This window comes from Chiloscyllium plagiosum, unplaced genomic scaffold (assembly GCF_037043375.1).
Source record: "Chiloscyllium plagiosum isolate Xiang-an unplaced genomic scaffold, Cpla_swu_hap1 HiC_scaffold_36, whole genome shotgun sequence".
Taxonomy (NCBI): Eukaryota; Metazoa; Chordata; class Chondrichthyes; order Orectolobiformes; family Hemiscylliidae; genus Chiloscyllium; species Chiloscyllium plagiosum.
In genome coordinates this window covers 9,139,872-9,153,757 of record NW_028270174.1, presented here as the reverse complement: position 1 = coordinate 9,153,757, position 13,886 = coordinate 9,139,872, and the positions used below count along the sequence as shown (strand labels likewise).

The 13,886-nt window shown below is 40.7% G+C and overlaps 1 protein-coding gene across 2 annotated transcripts in view; it reads left to right on the top strand.

The window, feature by feature from the left end:
* Positions 1-13,886, top strand: part of grid2 (glutamate receptor, ionotropic, delta 2) — a 994,028-nt gene that overhangs the window by 772,394 nt on the left and 207,748 nt on the right. For both annotated transcript variants that reach the window (XM_043674402.2, XM_043674401.2), the window contains one exon: positions 8,038-8,139. In XM_043674402.2, coding sequence (XP_043530337.1) covers positions 8,038-8,139 — 102 coding nt within the window. The remainder of the gene's footprint in view (positions 1-8,037; positions 8,140-13,886) is intronic.

Here is a 13,886-nt window from a genome sequence, read left to right as displayed (position 1 = left end):
TATATTCAAACGATGTTGACAGGAGATTTGAAAGAGGTGTACAAGATTATGGCAGGTCGTGATAAAAAATAACTGCTCCTATTATTGATAGTCCAAGGACGACAGGACACTGATTTCAGATTTTGTGTAAGAAATATCAGATTGTGTGGGAGGAAGAACATTTATTTTGAAGTGAATGATAATGATGAGGAACCTACTGTTGCTGAAGGATGGTGGAAGCAGAGAAACTTCATTGGCTTTGTAAACTGTCTCGAGGAAGTAGGTTTGCAGGGGAGTAGGGCTGACTGGATTGCTCTACAGAGAGCTGGTGTGACCTGATGGGTCAAATGGTCTCCATCTGTGCTGTATCCCAAATTGCTGTAAATGTATGGTGCTTCCATATTAAACATAGCTGGTACGTTGAGAACCAGAGGACACTGCTAACAGGGAGTGGCAATGGAAATTTCTTTGTGTTGAGAATGGACTAGTTGTCTAGTTGTCCAAATCTCAGCTAACCTGAGAATGCAACTTTTTAAAAAAAGGTTTTGTGATTTACACATGAAAGAAGTGAAACTATCATGGTATTCTAACAGATGAAAGGCTTAACAGACAATCAATTTTTTAATGTATAATTTCAGTTACATCACACTGTACATTTTTGCTATAAATTCTGTGTGTTGGGATTGAGCCCTCCACTACCACCTGATGAAGGAGTGACGCTCCGAAAGCCAGTGCGCTTCCAATTAAATCTGTTGGACTATAACCTGGTATTGTGTGATTTTTAACTTGCAAATCTGAAAGGTGTTCAGATTACCTGTGTGCTTTAAGCACGGTAAATCTCTCATTGCAGAAGCTAGCACGAGACACATTTAACATATTGGTGTGTTAGTGCTGGAGCCCAATTGAAGCAGTAATCATTAGGTAAGAGATATAGACAGATATTTGGTGGAGAGGAAAGGTGTGAGAGGGCTACACTAAAGTCAAAACAGTCTTACATTATATACTGGGTCAAGTTAAACATCCTCAGTGAGTGAACATGCTGAAATTTCCAGCATTTACTCTCCTGGTCATGATTAGCATTATTCTCCCTTTCTAAGGTGAGTTTTTGTTACATTCTAATCAATTCTCAGCATGCACTGATGTTGTGTTAGTACAAAATCTTGTTGTCTTCCCATGAAATTAATTTCTTTAATTTATTACTGGGATTGACTTTAAAACATGTTGATAAATCATAACATTAATCCCAACCAACGACCAATACTGTCTTTGAACTGAGAAAGCAGCAGTATTGATTCAGCTGTGCTGTGCGTCCTGTTACCTGATACCACTGCCAGATGTTCTGAGGGTGAATACAGTTTGCATATCAATCTTTTTCCAATAGTCTTTCTTCAAACTTCCCAAATTGTAGCCTTATGATTGTAATCTTTAGCGGCTCCAAAATGCTCCTGCACAAACTCTAACTTGCAGGAGGTCCCATCTCTTACCAGGCCCACTGGCTTACATTGGCTTCTAGTCCAGTCATGCCTGAAATTTAAAATTCTCATGTTAAAAGGCATCTTATTCTAATGTCTTCATGACCTTGCGAATCGCTGTGATGTCCTCCAATTCTGTAATCTCTGAACTGAGGGGGACCCCTAGTTTCTTTTGCCACATGAATGATGCTTGTGTCTCTTGGTTTCCCCTATTTAACCTTTTTGCCTCTCCACCTCTCCTTTCCCATTTAAGAAATCCATTGAAAACTTATCTCCTTGGCTATACCTTGATCGTCTCTCCAAATACAGTAAACTCCCCATTATCTGGCAGGTATGGGGAAATGGGGGTAGGGTATAAGAGTAGGGAAGTCTTGCTGCAACTGTACAAGGTGCTGGTAAGACCATGTCACTGTCAGTAGTTTTGATTCCCTTATATAAGAAAAGGTATTATGCCATTGGAGGCAGTTAGACAAGGATCCTTAGGATGATCCCTGGTATGAAGGGCTTGTCTTATGAGCAAAGGCTAAACAAGTTGGGACTCTATTCACTGGAGTTTAGGAGAATGAGAGGTGATCTCATAGAGTTATAGATTCATACAGCAAGGAAACAGACCCTTCGACTCAACTTGCCAACCAGGTTTCCTGAACTAGTCCCATTTGCCTCCATTTGTCCCATATCTCTCTAAACCTTTCCTACCCAAGTACCTGTCCAAATGTCTTTTTAAGTTGTAATCACCTCTACCCTTCCTCTGGATACTCATTCCATATACGCATCACCCTCTGTGTAAAAAGGTTGTTCCTTTTAAATCTTTCCCCTCTCACCTTAACCTATGCCCTCTAGTCTTAGACTCCCCTAACTTGTGGAAAAGACTTAGGTATTCACTTTGCCATGATGCTGCCCACACATTCCTGATGAAGGGTTTATGTCTGAAATGTCAACTGTCCTGCCCCTCGGATGCTGCCTGACCTGCTGTGTTTTTCCAGTGCCACACTTTTCTATGCTGCCCCTTTATCAAGGTTATGTTGTCCTTGTTTTGTTTTCAATAGGGGTTGTAAAGGCAGAGGTGCTGATTTCTGTGGAAATGGTTACTTTGAACAGTTACAGGGGAGTGGCCAGTTCTCCCAGTTCAGTTTTGTTTTTAGTTGGGTTTGGTTTAGTTTTAGCTGGGAGTCAAAAAAAAACTGCTGGGCACCTATAGAAACAGCTACAGTGAAAAGAGCTTCTATGCTTCAACAGAGGCCTTGCCTGAACTTTCTCTCTGAAATCTCTCCTGCCTGTAAGAACCTGTGTTTGAATTTAACTTTTGGCAAGGGGTGTGTTTTTGGGATGCTGCAGGGATTGGAGCAGCTTCGTTAAGTTGCAATAAAGTCAGTTGGGTTATTGAATAAATTGTTATTCTAAATTCTGTTTTCTTTTGTACCTGTTTCAACCATAGCGTGGTTTTACTTGAGGCCGAGTAGTTTGCCCAGCTGCATCACTCCCGGAATATCCACTCTACATTGGCCTAAACAAATAAAAAAGTTAAGGTCTGGGTTACCTTCTTAAAATATTTTGAGGAGATCTGGACTGGTCCATAACAACATTATCTATGCCCCTCATGATTTTATAAACCTCTATAAGGTCACCCCTCAGCATCCTTTGCTCCCAGAGGCTTGACAGAGTAAATGCTGGGAAGATGTTTCCACTGTTAGGGGAGTCGAGGACCAGAGGGCATGGTCTCAGGATTAGATTCCCTACAGTGTGGAAACAGGCCTTTCGGCCCAACAAGTCCACACCAACCCTCCAAAGACCCATTCCCCTCTGACTAATGCACCTAACATTATGGGCAATTTAGTATGGCCAACTCACCTGACCTGCCCATCTTTGGACTGTGGGAGAAAACCCACACAGACACAGGGAGAATGTGCAAACTCCCAAGGCTGGAATTGAACCTGTGACCCTGATGCTAGCCACTGAGCCATCATGCCACCCATGGTGCACAGGGCACCAATTTAAGACTGAGATGAGGAGCAACTACTTCCCTCAGAGAGTTGTGGGAGCAGAATTCTTGTCTATATTTAAGCCTGAGATAAATGGATTATTGTTCAGTCAGGGAATTAAGAGTTATCAGGGCAGGAGAGGAAAGTGGACATGAATGTCAGATTAGCCATGATTTTATTGAATGGCAGAGCAAGCGCGAGGGGAAAAATGGCCTCCCCCTGTTCCTGTTTCTTATGATCTTATGGGTGTTCAGTTTGGTAATCTTTAAGTAAAAACAAAATGAAAAGCTGGTGGTATTTCCTCTGTAATGGTACCTGCATGAGGAAGAATGATAGGCAGCACTGCTAGTGGTGACTGGGAGAACTACAGTGTGAGTTAAGCATATTGGAATTTGGTGTGTCAAGTTCAAATAGATGTCTTTTTGGAAGAAATTTTATAAAAATTATAAATCTTCTTTGAAATTTTTGCTGGTCACATGAAAATTCCAGTTGCTTGGTTACTGGTTAACAGGAACTTTGGTATATTTTAAATGGAATGATGTCACTTTTTCATCATATCTGTGACGTTTGGGACATTTACCACCTCTCTACATACATGTAAGCTGTTCTTGTTTTAGTTTACCCGGGTACGGATTGTCACAGCAATAGATAAGCGGTTAAAGAAAGTAAATCAGGAGAAAAAGTGTTCACCAGTTGAGTAAACTCACATGAGGTTTTTCCCTTTTTTAATTTTAATGATTGAGAGTTATAAAATATGTAATTAAATTTGGAGACTCGTTTCTTCACTTTTAATGCAATCTCTTAACTTTGCCTATGCTATCTACATCCCAGTGGTTCCCTGACTGACCAATGTCTCCAACAAATGCTATTAATGAGAATGTGATGGGTGTCTAAGCACTGCAGAAGAATCCCAGAATTAAATTGACTGAAGGCTTGTTTGATCATGTACTGTGTCATACGCCACCAATCTCTTCAAAATAGAAGGAGTTTGGGTTGCATCTCCAAACCGTGTTGGATTATGGGTAAGTAAATTTTGTAGCACCTTTCACAAAATGACGATATCCCGAAACCTTTGACAACCTATAGAAGTTGTCTTTAGAAGTTCAGACCCTGTTATAACGTAGGAAATACGGCAGCCAATTTGCACGCAACAAGTTCCTACAAGCAACAATTTGAGATAAATGACCAGATAAGCCAGTGAAAGTAATGTTCAATGGGAAATAAATAATAGCCAAGAAACTTGGGACAACTCCCTCCTCTTCTTAGAGTAAGGTTTTGGGACATTTATAAATCAATCTAAGAGAGTAGACTCATCCTAAGTTCTCTCAGTACAGGTAGTTCTCCTATAACACCGTAGCTGCTTTCCAGTGAAACCTCACTTCATAGAAAATTGCTGAATAGACATTATGGGGCCTATGGGAAAAGTGGGGCTCGGGGAAGTCCAGAAAAAAATATCACTCTTGATCCCTCAAAATCACCCAAAAACCTAAAGCAAATATAGCACAGCCTAAATGAATTTTGAAATCATATTTATTTATAAAACAGAAGTAAATTTAACACAGTACATTTAAAAAATGTAAGAAAGCTGCTCTCTGTACAGTACCTCTGGCAGAAAGCTGCTCTGTCAGCAGCTGACATCAGTGCATGTGTAGAATGCCATGAAGACCAGCACCGATGGCATGCATGCGTAGAACAGTGTGGACATCAGCACCAAAGCACGCAAACCAACCCCCACTCAGCTATTGCCAACAGAAGTAAACATTCTCAAAAATACTATTCCTTAATTCTTCAGCAATGTTATAGCCATATCATGCTGCCAAGACACACTTTATCCCACTTCTACAACAGGAGCACCAATCTGGATTTCACAGTATCCGTGCTGGGGCTTGAACCCATTACCTTTAATGGAAGCAAGTTGCCCACTGAGCCATAGCTGATACCAGCAAATGTTTGTTGGAAGAATTGTTTTTGTTTGCATGTGTGTAATTGCAGCTGCTATTAAGATAAAATTAAAACATCCATTATTGAGACATTTGTTACACACGGGCCTTCAATGATGAGAAGCAATCTAACCAAAAGTTATCAACTCCAAATGAATTTTAAACCTCCAACACCTTTAGCAGCAGTTCTGCTTTGATATGAATCCATATTCACTTTTAAATTTAATAACATTATAAATATTGCAAGCTGTTTTAAAGTTCCCCTGAGGCTCTCAGAATTATGATATTCGGAAAAGTTGTTTAAAATTAAGAAACATTTGTACAAGTTCAGCAGTGCATATGAGAGAGTTTACAGCTTAATATATAAACCTGATAGTTCATTTGGCAGCTCATTTCATAAAGATTGGTGATTATGCAATCCGTAATCAAACCTGTAAAGCTACCTTCCACAGTAACCTCCCATGGTTAAAGTCTCCATCTGTTATGTCCAGGTGTGAGCTCAACATTGAAGAAAATAACAATATGTTCCATATACTGAGTGTTCCTCAGTATAGCTCCCTCAAAATAATCAGTCAGGGACAAGTGAGCAACAGGTTAATGCACAGCACTATTGCAGCCACAAACTGGGGTCGGTATAGCCCAGATACTTCAGATTGACAAACATACAAATTAGGAGCAGGAGCAAGCCATTCTGCCCTGCCCACCACTTGATGAGAATATGGTTGATCTGATTATGGCCTCCGTGCCACATTTCTGCTGACTGCACCAGTAACATTTGAGTTTCTTGTTAAGTCAAGAATCTATTTAACTCTGCCTTGAAAAGTATTCAGTGACCCAGTCTTCCCTGTTATGTGGGGAAGAGTATACCACAGACTGATGACCCTCTGAGAGAAAATATTTGTTCTTATCTCCATTGTAATTTAGAGACCCCTCAATTTCTCAATTATGTCCCTTAGTTCTATGTCTCTCACAAAGGAAAGCATCCTCTCAGCATCCACATTGTCAAGTCCCAGAAGGATCTTATATGTTTCAATAAGATCACCTCATATTCTTTTAAATGGATGCTGGTGCAGTCTGCCCAATGTTTCTTCGTAAGATAACTCATCCCGGGAATCAATCTGCTCTGCGCTGGTACAAGGTTTGCTGTGCTGTCAAGAGAATGTTTCCACTTGTGCCTAAGTTTTGCAAATGAGGATTTGCTACATGAGAGTGTTTGAGGTGAACAACAGACTTATTTCAGAGGAAGCCAGAAGAACATCTAAGGGAGACAGAGAATAGAGGGCGAAACTGATAAGAGTGTACTCAACCCAATTGTATGTATATGGTGTCTGAATCCAGTTCCAAATGCATAAGACTCTACAGGCTTAAATTCAGGGTGCTATATTGACATCTTAGGGACTGGTGGTTCCCCCAAACAACCCTACATCAGCAACTTGCATTTTTGAGGTGCTTCTTGCATGTAAATCTGACAGCAAGTGTTCGACACATCAAAATTGGGCCAGTGCAGCTCATGCCAAGAAAAGTTGCACTGGAGCAAATATATTCAGAAATTGCTGGAGAAACTCAGCAGATCTGGCTGAAGACAGAAATAGAGTGAATGTTGTGAGTCCAGTCATTCTTCTTCAGAAGGTTTCCCCCTTCACAGCTGCTGCTAGACCTGCTGTGTTTCTCCAGCAATTTCTGTTTTTGTTTCATACTATTAACACCGCATCAGGTGAAATCAATGGAAACTCATGCCATTAACTGGAAACAGTCAATCTTAGTTTATACGAATGTCACAACTGAGAGAGGAATAAGCCATTAAAACAATCCAGGCACAGTAAGTAGTGGCATGCGCATTATAAAGGGCGAACTTAATAAATGAACTGGCCTGTCTCCTGCCAATATCTGAGTGCAGCAATATTTCTTGACACTTTTCTGTGGCATTCAACCAGTCACAGAGACGGGACAGAGCAATCAGAATGATTGAGTGGATGAAGGAATTGGCTTATGTGAAGCAATAATGTAAACTGGACCTGTTTTGTAAAAGAGAAAATTGAGACGTGATATGGTTTCTGTTTGTTTTGGGTTGTAAATGCAATCAGTAACATAAACCACGATGAGCCATTTAACCTTGTCCAGCACAGTAAAGCCAAAGGACAAACCAAATCTGTGGGAAGTGAGCAATTGGTCAATTTACGGAACAAGCTCTCCAGGGGCAGCATTGATTAAATCAGCAAAATACATAGATTTCTTTCAAGCAAGAACATTTCGGAATGCACTACATCAATCATTTGAGACGTGTGCGTAGCTCTTCAGGAGGAATATGTAACTTTGGAGCTCTGGTGCCCATAACTCTCCCCAACAGAGATATTCCTCCTCTTATGTCTCAGTCTGTTGTAGACCCATTGCTAGGGATTGACCGCTATGAATAGTCAACAATTTCATCATGGTTGCATCAAGTGACAAACAGAATAGTTGAAGGTAAACTAAATGGAGTTTTCTATATCCAGTAATTCAAATGGAAGTAATGGATCCTCACCATGCAAAGGAACTGCGGCCCTTATAAGATCATGGATGTTTATATTTTGAGCTTTCATAAAGGTGATACAGGGAGATGAAATATGTATTGCTGGTGCATGGTTCTTCTTTAAACAATCCCATACTGACTTAGCTTTTTGTCCTTAGCTTGCTACATGGAACCCAGACTCTGGGTTGAATGGATCTCTAACAGACAAGAAACTGGAAAACAACATGCGTGGTGTGATGCTACGGGTTGTAACCCTGCCGGTAAGAGCATTTAATTCATATCGCCGTTCCTTCAGTGTCACTGGGTCAAAACCCTGGAACTCCCTCCCTAAGGGCATTGTGGGTCTACCTACAGCACATGGACTGCAGCAGTTCAAGAAGACAGCTTCCCCACCCCCCCCCCCCCCCCCCCCCCCCCCCCCCCACCCCCCACATTGTCAAGGGCAATTGAGGATGGTCAATAATGCTGGTCCAGCCAGCATTGAGATCCCATGTATGAATTTTATAACATATATTATTTCTTCCCTTTGCCTAATTTTCTTCCTAAAAATGTTGTTTCATTGCGGTGAATGTTTATCAGCTGGTTAAGGGATGAGTCGATTGCTTTGTGATCAAAGCTGAGTCAATCCAAATCTGGGGTTTCTCTGCCTCTAATGAACTAAATTGAAAGTTTTTATAAAGCCATGTGTTTAATCATTCAGAATCTATTCTTTTGATAATTGTAAATGGGGCTTTGTTCATTCTGCGACTCAATAAGAAGGATGGAAACATTACGAAATATATTTCCTTTCACTTTAATAATTAGGAGCAGAATATCCATGTTTTGTTTTAAATTTTACTTGCAGTTTAATGTTTTTTGGCTAGGTATTAGTGAAGAATATTTCTTGAATGCCTGGGGAGAATGCGGCAGATAAGACCCAGAAGGCAACTTGGGGTCTGTTGCCTTTGTACCTTGCCTTTAAGAGAGGTCACCTTCAAGTACTCCATGGCCTGTGGTTAACCAAGGAAATAATCAATTCCTGACAAGCAACGGATTATTGGACCATTGACATTAATAAGATGGTGTTGGCTATCTGCTGGCTAACACAAACCAGGATTGAAGGAGAGTGGGAAATCCCTTTGATCTATTGGATAAGACTTTAATTAATGGCTCTGGTTGTCAAGAAGCCAATTATGAGCTGCTGTAAAACTGAATCCAGATTTCACCATGATAAATCATCTTTACTGATTTGTTTCGAAACTTGTGAAGTTACCAATGCAATTGCGTAAGTGTGTATAATTGACCTGGACGATTGATCCCTTCAACACTGCTGCAGGGAACAAATTGAAGGAAGTTCATACGGACTTAACAATAACACTTTCTCATTAATCTGAACTCTCTTGTTTAATAATTATGATCATATTGGATTATGGACAAACAAAGAGGTTGACTCCCCATCAAAAATGGCTCACCAGAATGACCCCTGGGACGAAGGAGTTTGTGTTACAAGGAAATATTGGGCCTGCACTCATTCGAGTTTAGAAGAATGAGAGATGATCTTATTGAAAGATATAGGACTCTGAGAAATCTTGACAGGGTCAATGCTGAGAGGACTTTTCCTCTTGAGGGGGAAGAACTAGTTTAAAAACAAATTGGAAAAGAAAGAATAAAAGTCATGAATAAAGATTTCTTCGCTCAGAGTATTGTTCATCTTTGGTGGGTCATTGAATATACTCAAGGCTGAGTTGGACATATTTTTGATGTACAAGGGAGTTGAGGGTGATGGGGCGCTGAATGGAGAGTGGAGTTAAGGCCACAATCAAAAAAAGCCATGACCATATTGAATAGGGGAGCTATTTACCTGACATTTAAAAAAAAGCTCTACTGGTACAGTTGAAACTTCCTGTGCCTTTGTACAAAGTTAAAAATCACACAACACCAGGTTATAGTCCAACAGGTTTAATTGGAAGCACACTAGCTTTCGGAGCAACGCTCCTTCATCAGGTGATTGAAGGAGTGACGCTCCGAAAGCCAGTGTGCTTCCAATTAAACCTGTTGGACTATAACCTGATGTTGTGTGATTTTTAACTTTGTACACCCCAGTCCAACACCAGCATCTCCAAATCATGTGCCTTTGTAAGTAGTTTTGCCCTTCCTGTTTGTCATCAATAAAATGACTCCATTAAGGTCCAGGAGTACGATAACTCTTCGCACTAAGGCAATGAAATGAGAAACAACTTCTCAACATTTGTTAACTTATCTACAAACAATAAGCAAAGTTTGTTCTGTTGATCTTGGTGTTGAGAGGGTTGGCTTATGAGGATAGATTGAGTCAACTGTGATGATACTCTTGGAATTTAGCAGGGGTGGGGGGAGGTGTGGGGATCTTACCTAAACATTCAACATAATGAAGGAAATAGGCAAGATATAAGGAGGCATCTTCTTTCCACTAGCGGGTGAAACTAGAACTAGAGGGCATAGCCTCAAAATAAGGGGGAGCAGATTTAGGACTGAGTTGAGGAGGAACTTCTTCACCCAAAGGGTTGTGAATCTATGGATTTTCCTGTCCAGTGAAACAGTTGAGGTCTCATCATTGAATGTTTTGAAGGCAAAGATATATTTTTGAACAGTAAAGGAATTAAGGGTAGTGGTGAGCAGAAGGGTAAATGGAGCTGAATCCATGGGAAAATCAGCCATTATTGAATGGCGGAGCAAGCTTGACGGGCCAGATGACCTACTTTTGTTCCTCGTTCTTATGCTCTTATGCTCTTTGTCTGACATGCACACTGTTCTGGAGTGAGGGGAAAGTTGTAGTTGTTCACATTGACATTTTATAACTCTCTGACCCTGGCTTAAATCCATCCTTGACTGGGAGATGAATGGCCCAGTTAGTCCCATTTATTTTGAAGTGATTGGAGCTTCCATAGTGGTGAATAATTTAGTACAAGTTGTTACTCAAATATAGAGTGCTTGTCCTTGTTTGGGACAGTATTGGATCAGAGTAAAAGAAGCTTTTCTCTGTACCTGGCTGTTGTTGTCAGCCTGAGAGTGCTTAAACGATACTTGATACCTGAAATGGAAAAATGTTCATACCTTGCCATTAGCTAACCTCACTGCTAAGACACACAAAGCAACTGATGTAGTGCGTGAATCTAAATTTGTAGTCAATATTGTTGCGGGTTTAATGAGGCCAGAAATCAGTGCTAAGGACATCAGATTAATCCTCTGCTTTGGACAGAGGTTATCAGAGTTCAAAATCAGTTTCATCTGTCACAGAGGTATACATGGAACAGATACGCTTATTTCATGAGAATGCATACAATTAACCTGAGCACCAGAGTCATTACTCACTCAGGTGTATGGTGAACATCTTGTCAATACATTGAACTCAGAGCTACACAAGCAGAAGGACTGTGGTATGGGATTGTGTCTTATCTGTGGCTGCATTCTTCCTTTAAAATGAGTAATGGGATCCTGCTTATTTCAATTACTGACTCTGCTTGCCAAAATACGTATTCATAGTCTGTATTGCCAAGTAGCATTGACTGATTCATCCTGGGAGCCGCAGGAACCCTTCGCATAGATATGTGAGTGTTATAAATTAGTCATCATTTCCATTTGATGGCCAAGGTGTTTTCTGAAGGGGTTTCTGTGCCAAGGGGATGGGGAAGGCAGTGCTGAGGGGGCGGGGGAACACATGATCTACCCTTCTACCACCCACCAGTGGTACCGGACTCTCCAGGATGGTCTTGCAGGATCTGTCTGTCCTCTCTGAGCTTGTGACTATTCAGAAGGCTGAAAGACTTAACATGCTACATGGGACTCTCTTCTCCTGTAAAGAGAAGGCTGAGGTGAGGCAGAAGCATCAAAACATGGGAAAATAAGAGCAGGAGTAGGCCATTCAGCCCTTCAGACCTACTCTGTCATTCAATAGGATCATGGCTGATCATCCAACTCAGTTCCGTCCTCCAGCTTTCTCCACATACCCTTTGATCCCTTTAGCCTAAGAACTGTATTTACCACATCAATGTTTTAGCCTCAAGTTGTCCATCAAATAGTTTATGTCAATCACGAGGACCATTCTGTCAGCTGGAAAAGGGAGATGTCTGTGATCCAAAGCATACCATCAAGCGTCAGGTCGGGGGGAGGAATAAGAGCAACCATAATGAAGAAAGAAACAGAGGGCAGTGGCTCGGGTAAAAAACAAATAAAAGGAAAACGGAGTGGAATTGAATGACTTTTACAAAGTTGCTATTAATAATCATTCGGACACGACTGACGATTATCAAGCAATGATCCTTCAGCAACAGTTCGAAATTCAGCAATTGGTCCATTGAGACTATTGAGCGATCTTAAAATGATTTGCATGCTAATTGTAATCTAAAATACTTGCTGGCATAAATTGATGGATGGACAACTGTAGCATTTAGTAACTTTATTAATCCCCCAAAGAGTTTCACAGTTGTTAATAGCAGTGTAACAAATGTTAGTGACACCAGTAAGCTGAAGCTGAGTGTTGTTCCAGGACCATTTATGTGATTTTGAAGATCCAAGCAATCTCTGACTCACAGGGAGTTCAAGATCTTGCTTTGAGAGCCTTCCTGCAGAATCCTGTCTCTACAGAGCCTTGATTTTGTGCATTGGAATGGTGGACTGGTTTTGGGAAATATAAAGGTGGCACTCCACCCTTGCCATGTAAAGGTGCCTGAGTCACAGACAGCCAACATTGTAAGCTAAGCGAAGTTGGCCCTGTAACACATGCATTAATTTCACAGTATGTTACATGGACAACACTGACATACTTTGACAATCTGATTGAGGATTTTTCCACTGATGACAAAACAATGGTTTAAAAGAAACCGCCCTCTCTAAATCTCTCACCGTATAAAAAAATCAAACAAGGCAATATGCATCAGAACAGTTAGATGTGAAAGTTAATCCTAAATTTGATGTGATTTATTATTGTCACATGTACCTAAGTACAGTGAAAAAATTTGTGTTGCATGCAGTACGGGCTGATCATAACATACAAAGACATACAAATCATAGGGTGATCAAACAGAGTGAGTCATAAAAGGCTACAGTTGTACAGGAGGTGTACAAAAGTAATATCAACATTAGATTTGAAATTTGAGGTTCATTCAGCAGTCTAATAACAGCGGGGTAGAAGCTGTTCTTGAATCTGTTGGTATGTGTGCTTAAGCTTTTGTAACTTTTGTCTGACAGAAAAGAAAGGAAGGGATTATAACCGGGCTGGAAGGGGTCTTTATTAATACCTTTCCGCAGCAACTTCATACTCTGTATTACCTGGGTTTAATGGCAAGTAATAGCCAATACCCCTCTGCAATCAAAGTTGCAGCATTTTAAAAATGAAGGAGCACTGTCTCCTTCTCAAGGGACAAATAGAGAGATGGGCTGAATTGTAAATGCAACTTTGCCAGTGAAGTACATATCCTGAGAGAAGCAACCAAAATAAGTTGAAACACGAAATACTGCAGATGTTGGAAACCAGAGATAAAAATAACACTGGAAACACTCGGCAGGCCAGGCGTCTTTCAAGTGAAACCGAACAGAGGTATCATTCTCTACAGATAAGGAACATCATGAGAGTTGCTTATGCTCTGGGTCAATGCTCATGTGTAAAACCAATCAATTTTGACAAGTTTCCTACCACAAGATTATTTCCTGTCAAATGTGGATCTGTCTTCATTTTGTTTTCTCTCCTTGGAACACTGGACCCAATGTTACTGCCTCCCTGATTGAGAGAGTGAACTGAACTTAAACCAATCTTGGAGATATTTCTTTTCAGTAGGACCCATAGATGTGAGTAAGAATTCAAGGCTGTGCTGAACTGGGGGAGTGCTTGACTCTCCAAGTCCCTGCCTTTGGATCAGGTGTTAAATTAAGACCCTCCATCTACCCTGTTGGATGGATCTTCAAAAAAACTCCTGCATCTATTTTTGAAGATCTGGTGGCTTGGTCAGTATGTAACCCTCAACCAACATCAGTAAAACACATCAACAGTAAT